Consider the following 13,099-nt stretch of genomic DNA (forward strand, 5'->3'; position numbering starts at 1 on the left):
AATGAGGAAATTGAGCTTAAAGTTACTTGCTTCTTCACACTGTGGGAGAAAAAGGGAAGTTATTTCCCCACCCACTGGTGTTTTTAAACTCCTCATGAAGTCGGGACCAAGGACAGGAATGTGAATGCTATGGATTGTTCAAGCTTGACTAGACCCCAGAAAGGCTTGAGACACTCAGGCCGCGAGCTCTTCTTCCAGGCCCTCTGACCTTCAGAAAACAAGACACTTCCCCCTTTTTTGGCTTCTGAACGCTAGTTTCTTTTCTGGGAATTGAATATGTACTTAAGATTCCACTGCTCAGCGCATTGCACTGCAGGTCGGCACCGCCAGCATCGGGCCCTGACCACAGAAACTGTAAGACAGCTGCAAGCCCCGGCCAGAGGTCTCGCTCCTCTCATGGAACAGAAATGCAGTTCCTTGTCACTACCACTTCTCTAATCTAAAAATTCTGTTGGAAGAACTTTGAAAAAAAAGGAACTCCCTTCCAAAGAAGGAAGTGCCCTGCCCTAATTTGCTAATTCTGAGCCTCGGCTTTGGGAGCTTGCAGGTCCTGATGTGTCAATAAGTACTCGGTTCCGCCTTAGATTCCCCGCCCCCCCCCTCTTGCGCCGAGCCCTTGACTGATTAGAGAATTAAGCTTATCAAGTATCAAATAAGAGGGGAAAAAGTATCCCTGAACTCAAGGACCCTTCAGCCCAACATCCTTGTCTTGCAATTCAATGGCCTTTATCTAAGATTGATTATGGAGTCAACATTATCATTTCCTATCAGTAGAATTTCCTTTAATTAGTTTCTATCTAGAAAGAGTTAGAAGAATCTCCCAAGGAAAAATCTAGGCAAAGCTCTTAGGTTATTGTCAAAACTTTACATCCCTAGTACCAGCACTACTGGTTGCAGGCGCTCCTTTTCTCTCCCCTGGTCCGTTGAAACCTTGTCGTCACTGGTTTTCCTGCAGCCCTCAATCCATCCTCCGACCACACTAGTCTTCCTAAAGTATAGTTCTGACAGCATTGCAAAAAAACTCTAAACATTCCCCATTACTCCTGAATGAAGTTAATGGTCACGATCTAACTCCAAACTACCTTGCAATTTTACACCGTATACATATATCCCATGCTGGGTAACTCACCAAGTCACAAAATACCACAATTCTTTCTTTTTTCATCACCATTACTCAGAGCATTCCCTCTGCCTAAAGTGTGCACTAAGGTCCGATCCATTGTTCGAAATTGAACTCAGATATTGTCCTCCTTACTAGACACTCCAGAGAGAAATAATTCTTCCCTCCTCTAAATTTCCATAACTATTTATTTCTCACACCCACCACACATGAATTTATCCTATACTGTGTAATCGACTTTGGTCTTCCACAGTACCTAGTACAGTATAGGTATACAAGGGTAGTATTTTTTTCCCTTGTAGTGAAATTCTAGATTTAATGGAGTAAGGTGAGAAATTAACCCTTGGAGCTGTGTATGAGCTTATCTAGATCATCTACACATCTCCGGCTTGGTTTAAGGCTTCCAATCTGTATTATCTTCAATAGAGTCTGTATAGAATGGAATTGTATAATTTGCACTGTGTTTCTCCCGCAGTAAGCCGTGTTTCCTTCAATATACGATGACCTGTCTCTCACATTTGAATAAAGCAGAGTGACCCTTCTCTCTACATCTCTTCAAAACTCCCAGATGGCATCCAATTCAAAGGAAGACAGAGTTCTGCTGAAATGACCTTTCCTAGTTTCACTTCTAAACTGAGGTTAACGAAAAAAGAAGGAAAGATTGACCCTTTTTTCCACAATTTTTACTTGGCTCATTTTCAAAATCTACTAGCAAGGGGGTTGGATTGTTGATCACAGCGTCATTCTCATTCTTGGGTTATTCTAAACTGGCGCAGCTTGTATCACATCATGTGACATGTGGCGCCCTTCTTATTCCATTTCACCTTCACCCCAAACCACATCCTCATTCTGCACCTGAAAGTCAGTTGACTGAACATATTCGAAAAGTAAATGCTCTCCTGAGGCATGATATGTTGTGTGTATTTTGTCCTCAATATGTCATTTCATGCATTAGCATGATGGAGACACAAATCATTCCATGGAAAATGTCCCCAGACAGGCTTCTAGATGAGGAGAAGGACTGGGTGAGCAGAAACCTCTACTGTGTTCCTAGACGGGGGAGAGGCTTCTGGGGGAAGGATAAATGAAAAACATGCTTCAAGATTAGAAGAAATGTATTCTCCAGATTTGGGAGATGTGCACAAGGTCATCTGACCCTCAGGTGCTGGAACTGTAAGCATCTGGAAGGACAAGCGTGCTTCTTCTCTTTAATCTGTAAAATGTCCAAAGGGTCAGAAAAGTAGCCTGTGGCCACGAAGGTGACAAATAAACATGAATCAGCTTCTGCATGAATCTGCCTACTCCCCAGCGAAAGGATTTTTTATTCCCTAATCTCATGGCTATTTCTTCAGATCTCCTCCTGTGAACAGCCAACTGACTGAAAATGTTGAGGGGGACAGAGACAGAGAGAAATATCTAAAAAAGAGCCTGAAGTTCCCTTAATCCATAAAGGGAACAGCCCTGACATTTTTGCTGTTTTCATTCTAGCCAGTAGGGTGCCCAGAGATCCAGGTGGCAGACAGATGACAAGGCTCCCCATACTACAGCAAGCCACCCGTCATGCTCCCTTCCTAAAATTTACTTTTCCAACCACTCATGACTCCAGCAAGATGCTAGGAAGTATTCCCAAGAGGAAGGCACCCTCAACATTGCCCAATAAATAATTTAAATAGAAAAATTTAGGAGATTCCGGAGAAGGTCAAACAGGTCCACTAGAGGGAGCGCCAACCAACGCAATACTGCCAGGAGCCAAGCAAAGTAGTTTCTCAGCACCTATGGGAAAATCAACCACATAAGGGAAGAGGGGAAGAGAGGCGATAAATTCAGTCACAGTGAGAGAAGATAGCCCTGCAAATGCCTGGTTAAAACCCAGGCCTTTCAGGATTTACAAAATTAAAGATTTAAAGACCAGGAAACTGAGGCTGAGCGAAGTTAAATGGCTTGCCCAAATTTACATATCCACATGGGGACTAGAACTCATGGCTCTTGTCTCTAACCAGTGCCCCTTCTTCTCCATTTGCATCCCTCTATGTTGGCATCCTGGAGTCCATGAGTCTACCTTTCCTGTGTGTCTCTGAAGTGGGAAACTCTATCGAGTACCTTCTCCTGCATTTCTTTCCCCCGTACACCATAGAGTGCCTTCTGGATGGGGATCTCCAGTTTTAAGCCTAATAGTGTCATTTTGCTGATGAGACCTAGGAATGTAAATTGCCCAAAATGGCTGCCGTCAGTCCTCTTCCTCTGCATCAGCACAATGGCATTATTTCAGATGTGTAAATCTAATTTATATGTCTCCAAATTGCAGGCAGTGCTACATGGAAGTGAATCACAGCTAATTGGCTCCAAAGCCCTTTCTCCTCAAACTACACTTAGGATTTTGGGATAAGAAGAGAATTGACCTTCTGGGACCTCGGTATTTGAAGCTTTGTATTTAGCCCATTCTACCTTCCTGTGAACTCCATGTTTCCCAGTTGCCTGGACAACATGCAGTCTCTGGAAACCCAGCCTTCCAGTTCTCAGTCCTGCCCCCCACGGAAATTTGCCACACTCGATTGGCTCCCAGAACCCAGTTTCCTCCTCAGGCTCCTGGCTGGTTGGATCTTTTCTCTGCCCCTGCCCGTGGCTGGGTCACTCTCCAGGAAGGTACAACACAGGCAAGAGAGGGTACTACAGATTGGAAGAGGCAGGGTAACGATGATGGGAAGAGGGAAGGAACCAGGTACTGAGATTTATTTTCTCCAAAAGAGGATTGAGAGGAATGGTTTCTGTACATAGAGCCTGACTGGTAGAGAGAAACAGCTCCACCCTCCCCACTGACCCCAGCCCTGCCTAAACTTCCAAGGAGACCAAGCACAGAAGCTTCTGGAAAGTATGGGAGACAGGCTTGGAGACTAGAACTCTAACTCTCCTGGGACTCCTAGTTCAGTCTGGGGGTCAGGAAAGCATCCCCACGTACAGACCTAAATATGAGTTCCTTCCCTCCTCCAGGACAGCAAGGAGATGCCACCTAAGACCAAAGAAAAAGGGGTGAAAGCTGGGTCACAGAAGAAGAAAAAGAATGCAGGTGCCGGTGAGTCAGGGTGGGTGGAGGTAGGCACCCCCTACTTCTCCGTGCTCTGGCTCAGAGACCAAGCAGAGGTCCTCCAGAGAGAACTCAGCACTCTGCATGTCAGCATGGAGCTTTCTTGGCCCTCCCCCTTCATAGCCTCACATCTAGGTTCCACGGAGCTGGGAAGGTGGGGAAATCGGCACCTTCCCCCTCCCTTGAGTCCCTTCTGGCTTTATGCCTTCCTTGTATACTCATCACACATATTTTGAGTACCTACTATGTGCTGGGCAGTGAGGACACAGTGGTGAATTCAGTAGACTCTGCCATCAGAGATCCTTCATTTAGTGGCCCTCAGATCTGCAGGAAGAAAGTCCAAGTATGGGATGAGGATGAGAGGGGAGTAAGGAAGGCTGAGATCGTGATAAGCTGAGGTTCTGCCAACTTGCCAGGGCAGGTGTGGAGGCCGAATCCATGCACAGGCTGGCAGTGCTGGAAAAAGAGTTGCTCCAAGACCATTTGGGTAAGAAGGGCAGAAGTTCTGGGGGCAATAGAAGTGGGGCAATGAGCATTGCTGTGTCCTTGGGGACTTGGAGGGTTGGAGCTATGGTGGGGGGCTGAGTTGACCTCTAACCATCCCCTAGTGGAAAAAGATTTGTCATAAGTTGGGATTATGAGGAAGGGATGGGCAGTGAGGGTTGATAAGGGTAGCTATTTTTTATAGCCAGAACACAGAGGGAGTTTTTGCTTCTTAGTAATGAAAAGCCTATGGGATCCTAGGGGAAAAAAACCCAGAATGAGAATGAAAGGCTAGAGGCCTGCCACCAAGTTTCCAGAGGTGGGCAGAGTCCATCAAGCCCATGGGAGCTGATTCAATGGGGTCCTCAGCCAGTCCTAAGGGCCGCTCTGGGACTGTTCACAGCTCTGCGGAGGGATGAGGCCCGCCGAGCCAAGGCTTCTGAAAACCAGCTGAAGCAGAGGTTGCAAGGGCTGGAGGCTGAACTGGAGGGGGCCCGAAGTGAAGGGAAGGCCATATATGCAGGTGCGTGTTCGGTTGAGCAGGTGGGCAAGAGACAGAGGCCTGGAAGAAGACAACCAAGGGGGCCTAAGGAAGCAAGGGAGGGAGATGAGGAGGACTTCCATATGCCATGTCCAGTCTCAGCCTTCCCAGCACAGCACAAATCAGGCAGGATCCTGAAGGAACCAAAGGAAGGCCTCTGGGATCCTGGGCAGGGATACCATGTGCTCGATGCTTTGTGGGTTACAAAATGCAGTCAAAGCCATTATCTTCTTCATCCTGTGGGAGTGAGTAAGGAGAAGGCATGGACGAAAGGGGTCTGGTTTCCTAGCTCTTCCCCAGGTTTTCAGGGTCTCCCAGCTTCTTTAAATCGCCGCAAGAAAAACAAAGAAGGCCTTTATGCTCCTGTCCCACTCGACGAAGCAGAGCCCTCCCCACTGACAACTCCCTTGCCTTTCTCCACCACTCTATCCCCACCTTGTCCCTGGCCACCCACTGCCCGTGACACAGAGATGAGCCGTCAGTGCCGGGCCCTGCAGGAGGAGATGGAGACCCGCAGCAGGCGGCTGGAGGAAGAAGTGAGGGGCCTTCGGGAACAGCTGGGTAGGCTTCCCACCTTCTAAGCCTTTCTCCTAGAGGACCACTGATGAGGTCCAGAGCCTGAAGGGGTGGACTTACGATGGTTCTTGTCTAGAAGACTACAACCCAGGCTCTCATAACACGTTCTCCACTGGCTCTCCTACCACTGAGTACTGGAGCAGAGGGTTCAGGATGGCAAAAAATCTTAAGTTATAAGTAAAGAAGACGTAAGTCTCTCACTGCATTTCCCCGTCTCCATGGTCTCTCCAAATCCAGTTGTTACTCACCACTACTGCCATGTCTCTCATGAGCAAAACATACCCCATCTTAGTACAGCTGATTTTATGTGAAACTAAGGGAAAATGTTTGACTTATATACTTCCATATCTTCAAGGCCCAGTGCGTGGTAGATCCTGAGTAACTGTTTGCTGAATAAATGAATAAACCTTCAAAACAAGCGAAAATATAAAGAACAGGAAGTTTTTGCTCTCTTCCCTCTTGGTTACAGGATAGAGTTGAAATATTTTAGCATGGCACACAAGACTTTTCACAGTTTTGGCCTCAAAGCTTTCTTATCCTAAAATAGCTTTAGGTTAGCTATACACATCCAAGAGCTGCTTATCTGCCATGCAGATCCTGAGTTCCTTTCCTAATCTTTGCCTCATCTCACATTTAAATGCAATCAAAATTTATTGAGCACCTCCTATATATTACGTGCTTTCCCATAATCACACTTAACTCTCACAGCAAGCCTGTGAGGTAGTTGTCATTCTCTCTTTAAAGATGAAGAAACTGAGGCTCAGAGAGAGACATGCCCGATGTTACACAAGTAGTAAGTGACAACCAGATTTGGGATCTAGATCTCTTGTACCAAACCCACTACTCTCTCTACTATACCTTAATGGTATACTTCAGCTCTTTATAGTGAGTATGGGAAAGCCGATGACCCTGGCAGAGTCTGGAATGATCCCACTCAAGTTCTACTTTGGGGGTACTTTGTGAGACAATCCAAAGGTAGAGTGTCACCATCCTGTCCTCTTTCATCCTTCTGCCCCACCCCCCAGAGATGTGCCAGAAGGAGGCTGAGGCTGCAAGGAGAGAGGCCGAGGAGGTCCTCGGAGAGCGAGACCAGACTCTGGCTCAGCTTCGGGCCCATGTGGCAGACATGGAGGCCAAGTATGAGGAAATCTTACATGTAAGCACCCCCCTCTGAAACCCAGCCATCCCAGTACCCAGCACTCCTCAATCCCCACGAACCCCAGCTAGTGTGATAATGACAGACCAGGAAGAAGGAGAAGCATCTCCACAGGGAACTCTGCTCTATCTTGAGGGCAGACAGCAAGGGGCTACAACCATGCCTACCTACTAAGAATAGGAACGTTAACAAAACATTGGCAAGGAAAGCTTACAGACCAGCCTCGGCACCCCCTCACCCTGCCCCCTCCCTCCCTGGGGCCTGAAGCTTGGTATCTGCAGGGCAGCCTGGATGGGCTCTTGGCCAAATTGAGAGCTGTCAAGCCTCAGTGGGACAGGGATGTGCTGAGACTCCACGCCAGGCACAAGGAGCAGCTCCGCCAGTTTGGACTCAACCCCCTGGATCTTTGAGGCTGCAAGCCTCTAGTCTCTGGGGCTCTCTGAGGCCAGCAATAAAGCTCTCTTGATGTAGAACTCGGCAGAACTGTGGGCTATGGCTTTTCGGCAGAGATGAGTGCCTCTCACGGGGACTTCTCAGTTCTGGCTGACACATTGCCCAGAAGACTGAATGATGGGAGAGAAATTTGACAAGGTCTCAACCTTTGTCCTAGAGAAACTGGGTCCCACTCCTTGAGCTTGGGGCCCTTTTGGTCCCTTCAAACCATCGCCCCCATCCCCACCCACACAAACACAGGCAGCCAGATTTGTGGGGAAAGGCCATTCTATAATAGAGCAACAGTGTCCAGGCACCAGCCCCCATAACCCAAGGTGCCCACAGAGGGAAGGTGTGACTGGTCTCCAAATTCTTGACATACATCCAAGAGTCCTGGAGCCGTGCCTAGGGCAAGTGCCAGATGGCTTCACCCCTAGCCCAGCCCACCTGAAAGGGAGACCCTGAGCTTCTCCTCTGTATTCTTCCACGACACTTTCAGGACTACTTTACTTCTGGTCACCAAACGTGTGGGGGATTTTCCCACACAGAGCAATTCTCCAACTCTCCTGTGGACACCAGCTGGGTGTCCTACAATTTAACTCAATTCTGACACTATCTACCTAGAGATCCCACAGGTTAAGGGCCCAGTCCCACAAGACTGCCCCCACTTCAGATGCCAATCTCAAGTCCAGGTTGTCACCTGTGCTTCGGACCACTGGCTATAAGCCAGAGGTTCCCACAGCCCCCTCCTCAGATTTAATCATTTGCTAGAGGGGGTCACAGAATTCAGAGAAACAGTTTACTTACTGGATTACCAGTTTATTAGAAAGGATGCAAATCAGGAACAGCCAGATGGAAGAGATGCCTAGACAAGGTACAGGCATGGGAACTCCACGCCCTCTCTGGGCACACTACCCTCCCAGCACCTCCACGTGTTCAGCAACCTCGAAGCTCTCTGAACCTCGTCCTTTTGGTTTTTATGGAGACTTCATTACATAGGCATGATTGATTAAACCATTGGTCATTGGTGATCACTCCCAGGAGGTCAAGGGTGGCGTGGGGGTGGGGGTAAGGCTGGAAGTTCCAACCTTCCAATCACATGGCTCATTCCCCTGGCAACCAGTTCCCTATCCTTAGGTGCTTTCCAAAAGTCACCTCATTAACAAAACTAGGTGTCGTTGAAAGGGGCTTGTTATAAATAACAGAAGACACTTGTATTGTTCTTATTACTTAGGAAATTCCAAGGGTTTTAGGACCTTTGTGCCAGGAAAGGAGATGAAGACCAAATATGTATTTCTTATTATAAATCACAAAATCACACCACTAGTCTCAGGCAGAGCTTCATCCTTGGGACACAACTCCCAAAGCTCCCACATGATTCCTCTGGAGTCACAGGGCAGGCTCCCTAGTGGGCCTGCCTGGGGCCTCTGACACACCTTCTTCTGGATGGTGGGCCCATGGGAAGGGAGGGAGACCCTGGGCAATCCTGTGATTGGAGGTGTCCAGAGTCCCAGAGCTCCACTTTCTGGCTTAAGAGAGCAGCTCCACTCCTACTACCTCCGGCTGGAGATTTAAGACAGGAAAGTCACTTGGTAGGTCTATGCCAACCAGAGGAGCACCACAGCAGATCTGAGGCTAGAGCCCAGTCCTAAGTAGAGAGGGAAGGGAAAAGGTCATTTAGGGACAGGAAAAGTATCTTTTTCCTGCCCCGACCTGCAATGGAATGCCCAGGAATGGGGCTTGTTCCCTGGGTCCTTCTGCCCCCACCTACCATGACCTAAAGTCTCAACCTGCATGCCCCGCACTGCTTCACCTGCAGCCCTCCCGCTTTGCTGTCCTTTCTGGCTCCCCACTGTCCTTCTCTGGCTGCTCACAGTCCGTCTGTCTCTTCTTCCTCACCTCTCCAGACCCTGGGGATTCCAGGCTTCCAAGCCCTGCCAAGATCTGGCTGCCAGCTTCAGGCACAGGGGTGGCTCAGCCTCAGCCAGCTGCTGAAGCCTTTCCAGGTCATTCTCTCCACCCAAAGGAAACCCGTTCACCTCTAGAATCACATCTCCCATTTGCAGCCCTGCCCGGGCAGCTGAGCTTCCTAGGGTCACCTGGTGGTGTAGAGGGGGATACAGAACATGGAACATCATGGAAAAGTTTGCTGGGCACTCCAAGGCTCTGGGAGGGAAACAGAGGAAGGCTCATCAGGAGGCAAATGATGGAAAGGATCTAAGATCCATGGGGCATCCATCACCTGGGAGATGAAGACACAAGGCCCACTGGCTACACAGCTGAGTCGGAAGCCATAGCCACCACCAGGCCCAGGGTACAGGAAGCACTGGCGGGAGCCACATGAGTCTGGAGGCATGGCTATGTCTTCAACTGGTGGGTTCTTGGTCTCAACCAGAGAGGCTGAGCAGGTGTCCTGGGGAGACGCAGAAGTCTCTGTGCTTTCCAAGAAGAGAAGTGGGGACAAGCGAACCTGGAAGGAGGCAGATGGGACAAAACTGTTGCTTCCCCTTCCACCTGAGCCCTGCTCCATTCCTCCCCCACCCTAGCCCCTGCCCCTCAGCTCGCACCATGCTGAAGAAGCGGTCAGCCTCAGGGTCGACGACAGTGAGGAAGACACAGGAGCCCTGCGCCCGGATCCTGGACACTGTCTCCTCATGGCCCAGCCCTTCCACGCTCTCCCCAGCCACAGCCACCAGCCGGTCCCCAGCCTGCATCCCGGCCTTCTCGGCTGGCAGTCCTGGGTCCACCTCCCACAGGAACTGCCCTGGGACATAGACATCTTCACTGCTCCTCCCTACTTACCCCCAGTGCCAGCCCAGGCCACCATGTGCACATTGGGGGACTGACCAGGGAGTACACGGAGGCGGAGGCCCAGGGCTGGGGCTCAGACAGGGACACCACTCATACTGAGAGGCGTATGTATACACTCGTGTGCCCACCCCAAGGCCCACTTTCCCTACCCACCCCCAGGGCCCCACTCACCAAGGTGACCATCAAGGCCCTTTTCCTCTCGGAGCAGGAACCCAAAGCCCTGGGGCCCTTTCTCTAGGTGCAGACAGCGGGGCTTGGTGGGCAGTGCCCAGCCCTCTGCCAGGGGTGCAGCCAGAGGCATTCCCAGCTGGCGACATTTTTCCTCCACCTCTGGCCCTGCCACCAGCAGGGTCACCTGCTCTCCACTCTGCCGAAGCTGTGGGGGACCAGCATAGCATCAGCTCAACCACCTGGGTAGGGAGGGCAGAAGCAGCATCTCCTCACAGCGCCTCATATTCCCAGACCCAGGCCTGAGGCACTGGGGAGGGGAAGGAAGAGAAGGGCCTAGCACAAGCTGTAAAGGGAAGGATGGTGGTGACGGGGGTACAAGATCAGATCAGGGGAAGAGGTGCGTGGGGTGGGAGTCTGCTTGCGGAGGCAGGGACCCCAGGCCCAGATGGGTGGAGGATGAGTGGGGAAGCAGGCAGCCATACCTTCCTCCTTAGCTGGTTATGAGTGAACTTCTCCACACTGACCCCATTCACTTCTAGCAGTCGGGCCCCAGGGGGCACCCCTGCCCGCTCAGCTGCTCCTCCAGTAGTTAGCACCAACCAGAAAGGCCCCCGATGTCCTGGAAGCCAAAAAAAAAAAGCAAGTTTCAGTCTGCTGCCTGCCTGGAACGGGACTGAGATCCCCATCCTGACCTCCCTCCCAAGCCTCTAAGCTCACCCTGGGTGATACTGAAGCCAAAGCCACCCTCATCTTTCACTATGTGGCATAGCCGGGGCCGGACCCCCGGGCCAAGAGTAGGACAGAGGCAGGCATCGTTTCCCTGTTGAGCTCGGGCCACATCATGCACATGCTGTGCCAAAACCGTCAGCAATACCCGAGGACCACTGGCCCGGATGCGGCGTACCACCTAAGCAGAGGGCACACGGGGTGAGGGAGAGGCTGGCCCCTCTTGCCAACTCCCCCTCCCTGGAACCTACATTTTCCACCATGGGAACCACCTTTCTGGATGCCTTCACCCAACTGTTCTGGCCTGGGCACCCCTAAATTCTGGCAAGTGGGGGAAATTGAGGCTTGGGTCCTGCCCCCATATACCCAGGGAGGTGACCAACCAGCTTTTCTCTCCTTGAGGTACTATGGAACATTCTCCTGTACCACAGGGAGTCCCAGCCCAACCTCACCACTGCATGGTCTTCACGTTCCACGACATGGTTGTTCACCCCTAGGATCCGGTCTCCTGCCCGAAGACCCTGGCGCTGGGCAGAGGTGCCTGGCTCCACCATGCTCACCACATGCCCAGCCCTGCCCAGCTCCTGCTGCAGGTGGAAGCCAAAAGTTCTGCCCTTCTCCTTGCTCAGCAGACAGAAACGAGGCCGCTCCAGACTCCAGAGTTCTGGAGGGGGAGGTGGGCAGCAGAAAAGGGAGAGGAGAAGGGATGTGACCCAAGTACTAGCCACCTTGTGCCTGGCAGAGCCTGCCCCCGTGATAGGGCACCAGGCGGGCTTTCTACCCGGTTAGGTGTTGAGCAGCAGAGCTGAAGATCACTTGAACGGAGTGGCTGGGACAGAAGGAAATGCCCCGCCCCCTCCTCCGCCCACGTAGCTACTCCCCACCAAGGCTGTCATCAGACTGAGACCGAGTGAGTGGTTACCAAGGAGATGGGAGGCTGTGTGGAGCGCTAGTGTCTCTGGGGAAAGAGAATGGTTGCCTAGGGGGCAAGGGGATTACCAGAGGGGTCGTGGTCTTCTGCCAGGGAGAGGACGGGATTATCAATGCCCAGCTTTGGGTTAAACTCAAACTTCCTGCAAAGAGGCAAGGGATGTAGGCAGGAGAAAGCTGCCATCTGGACTTGGATCTTAGGCTCTACTTGACGTGCTAATGCCAACTGAAGAGCTCCCCACCTTCGATTCCCTACCCCCCTCCCCAACGCTTCACAGCATGGCACTTACAGAGTTAACGAGGCTGTGTCCTGAAGATCTGCTGGGCAGAGAAAGGGTGTGGGGAGGAGAGGCGCCTTCTAGCCCCTAGACTCTTCTCCCACGGTTATGAAAGGACTTAAGGGAACCCCCAAACTCAGGTCTTGCCTGCTCTGTTCTGCTCCAAAAGGATCTTCCCTTCTCCTCCCTTCCCCTTCCCTCCTGTCCTTGGCACAGAAATCTGAGCATATCAGTACAGGGCGTGGACCAGGAAGACAGATTTGTCCACTCACCTCTTCCTAACTGCCAGTCTATTTGCCAAGGGCTCCAAGCCCCAACATCAAGCGTGCCCTGGACCCACAGCCTCAGCCTCCCAATCTGCCCCCTGACAGCCCTGATATCCCCTCCGGAGGAGTTCTCCCCGCCTCCTACCTGCAGCTGCCTCCATAGTTGAAGCAACCACCCAGTGCTCCAGGTAGGGACAAGGTCCATTGAAACCAGATGACCCTCCCACCTACCTCCCCATGTCCCGCCTCCTCGAAGACACTGCCTTGGAAGCAGTGGGGTAATGGTTAACGGGGGAGAGAGAGTCTTATCCTCTGGGGAAGTGTATGTGTTCCTCCCACCCCCGTTCCTGGGCCCCAACTTTATCCAGAGACCCTGCGGCTGTCCCAGCTCCCTCGCTGTGCAGAGAAAGGTAGATTGCTGGTCACTGTAATTCCAAGCCTGGGATAAGTATATATGAAAAGGGTCATAGGAGCCCCATGGCCCAGCATGGCCTCCCCCCTACCTCAATATTTTGTTCTTGCCCAAC

General features: G+C 51.3%; 2 protein-coding genes across 15 annotated transcripts; one reads left to right on the forward strand and one right to left on the reverse strand.

The window, feature by feature from the left end:
- Window positions 1-3,710: 3,710 nt before the first annotated feature.
- Window positions 3,711-7,455, forward strand: DRC12 (dynein regulatory complex subunit 12 homolog). Of its 13 annotated transcripts, none has more exons than XM_070490100.1 (7): window positions 3,711-3,774; window positions 4,109-4,190; window positions 4,624-4,689; window positions 5,089-5,208; window positions 5,695-5,787; window positions 6,828-6,958; window positions 7,240-7,453. In XM_070490100.1, the coding sequence occupies exons 2-7, from the start codon at window positions 4,121-4,123 to the stop codon at window positions 7,366-7,368; spliced, it is 609 nt and encodes a 202-aa protein (XP_070346201.1). In that variant the 5' UTR covers window positions 3,711-3,774; window positions 4,109-4,120; the 3' UTR covers window positions 7,369-7,453. The 13 variants fall into 13 exon arrangements, with proteins under 13 accessions (XP_070346201.1, XP_070346204.1, XP_044608669.1 ...); XM_044752734.2 differs by having other exon boundaries at window positions 3,723-3,763; XM_014855732.3 differs by having other exon boundaries at window positions 3,739-3,839.
- A 288-nt stretch (window positions 7,456-7,743) lies between these two features.
- On the reverse strand, window positions 7,744-13,096 carry NHERF4 (NHERF family PDZ scaffold protein 4). 2 transcript variants are annotated; one of them, XM_070490096.1, is made up of 11 exons: window positions 12,718-13,096; window positions 12,319-12,349; window positions 12,098-12,171; window positions 11,551-11,762; window positions 11,090-11,279; window positions 10,855-10,991; window positions 10,373-10,577; window positions 9,958-10,154; window positions 9,633-9,860; window positions 9,290-9,489; window positions 7,744-9,038 (listed from the first exon to the last, which is right to left on the reverse strand). In XM_070490096.1, exons 1-11 carry the CDS (start codon window positions 12,731-12,733, stop codon window positions 9,026-9,028), a joined length of 1,503 nt encoding a protein of 500 aa, XP_070346197.1. In that variant the 5' UTR covers window positions 12,734-13,096; the 3' UTR covers window positions 7,744-9,025. The 2 variants fall into 2 exon arrangements, with proteins under 2 accessions (XP_070346197.1, XP_070346198.1); XM_070490097.1 differs by having other exon boundaries at window positions 7,758-9,038; window positions 12,319-12,346.
- Window positions 13,097-13,099: the final 3 nt, after the last annotated feature.

Source organism: Equus asinus, chromosome 20, assembly GCF_041296235.1.
Source record: "Equus asinus isolate D_3611 breed Donkey chromosome 20, EquAss-T2T_v2, whole genome shotgun sequence".
Taxonomy (NCBI): domain Eukaryota; kingdom Metazoa; phylum Chordata; class Mammalia; order Perissodactyla; family Equidae; genus Equus; species Equus asinus.

What these genes read in the sequence shown, in the direction of transcription:
- DRC12 (XM_070490100.1), top strand. Translation starts at nt 4,121, where the DNA reads ATGCCACCTAAGACCAAAGAAAAAGGGGTGAAAGCTGGGTCACAGAAG. An exon ending in GAAAAAGAATGCAGGTGCCG is followed by an intron (nt 4,191 to 4,623) that starts GTGAGTCAGGGT and finishes TTGCCAGGGCAG; the next exon opens with GTGTGGAGGCCGAATCCATG. An exon ending in GGGCCTTCGGGAACAGCTGG is followed by an intron (nt 5,788 to 6,827) that starts GTAGGCTTCCCA and finishes CCCACCCCCCAG; the next exon opens with AGATGTGCCAGAAGGAGGCT.
- NHERF4 (XM_070490096.1), bottom strand. An exon ending in GGGCCTTGATGGTCACCTTG is followed by an intron (nt 10,155 to 10,372) that starts GTGAGTGGGGCC and finishes TCTATGTCCCAG; the next exon opens with GGCAGTTCCTGTGGGAGGTG. An exon ending in CTTGTGTCTTCATCTCCCAG is followed by an intron (nt 9,490 to 9,632) that starts GTGATGGATGCC and finishes CTACACCACCAG; the next exon opens with GTGACCCTAGGAAGCTCAGC.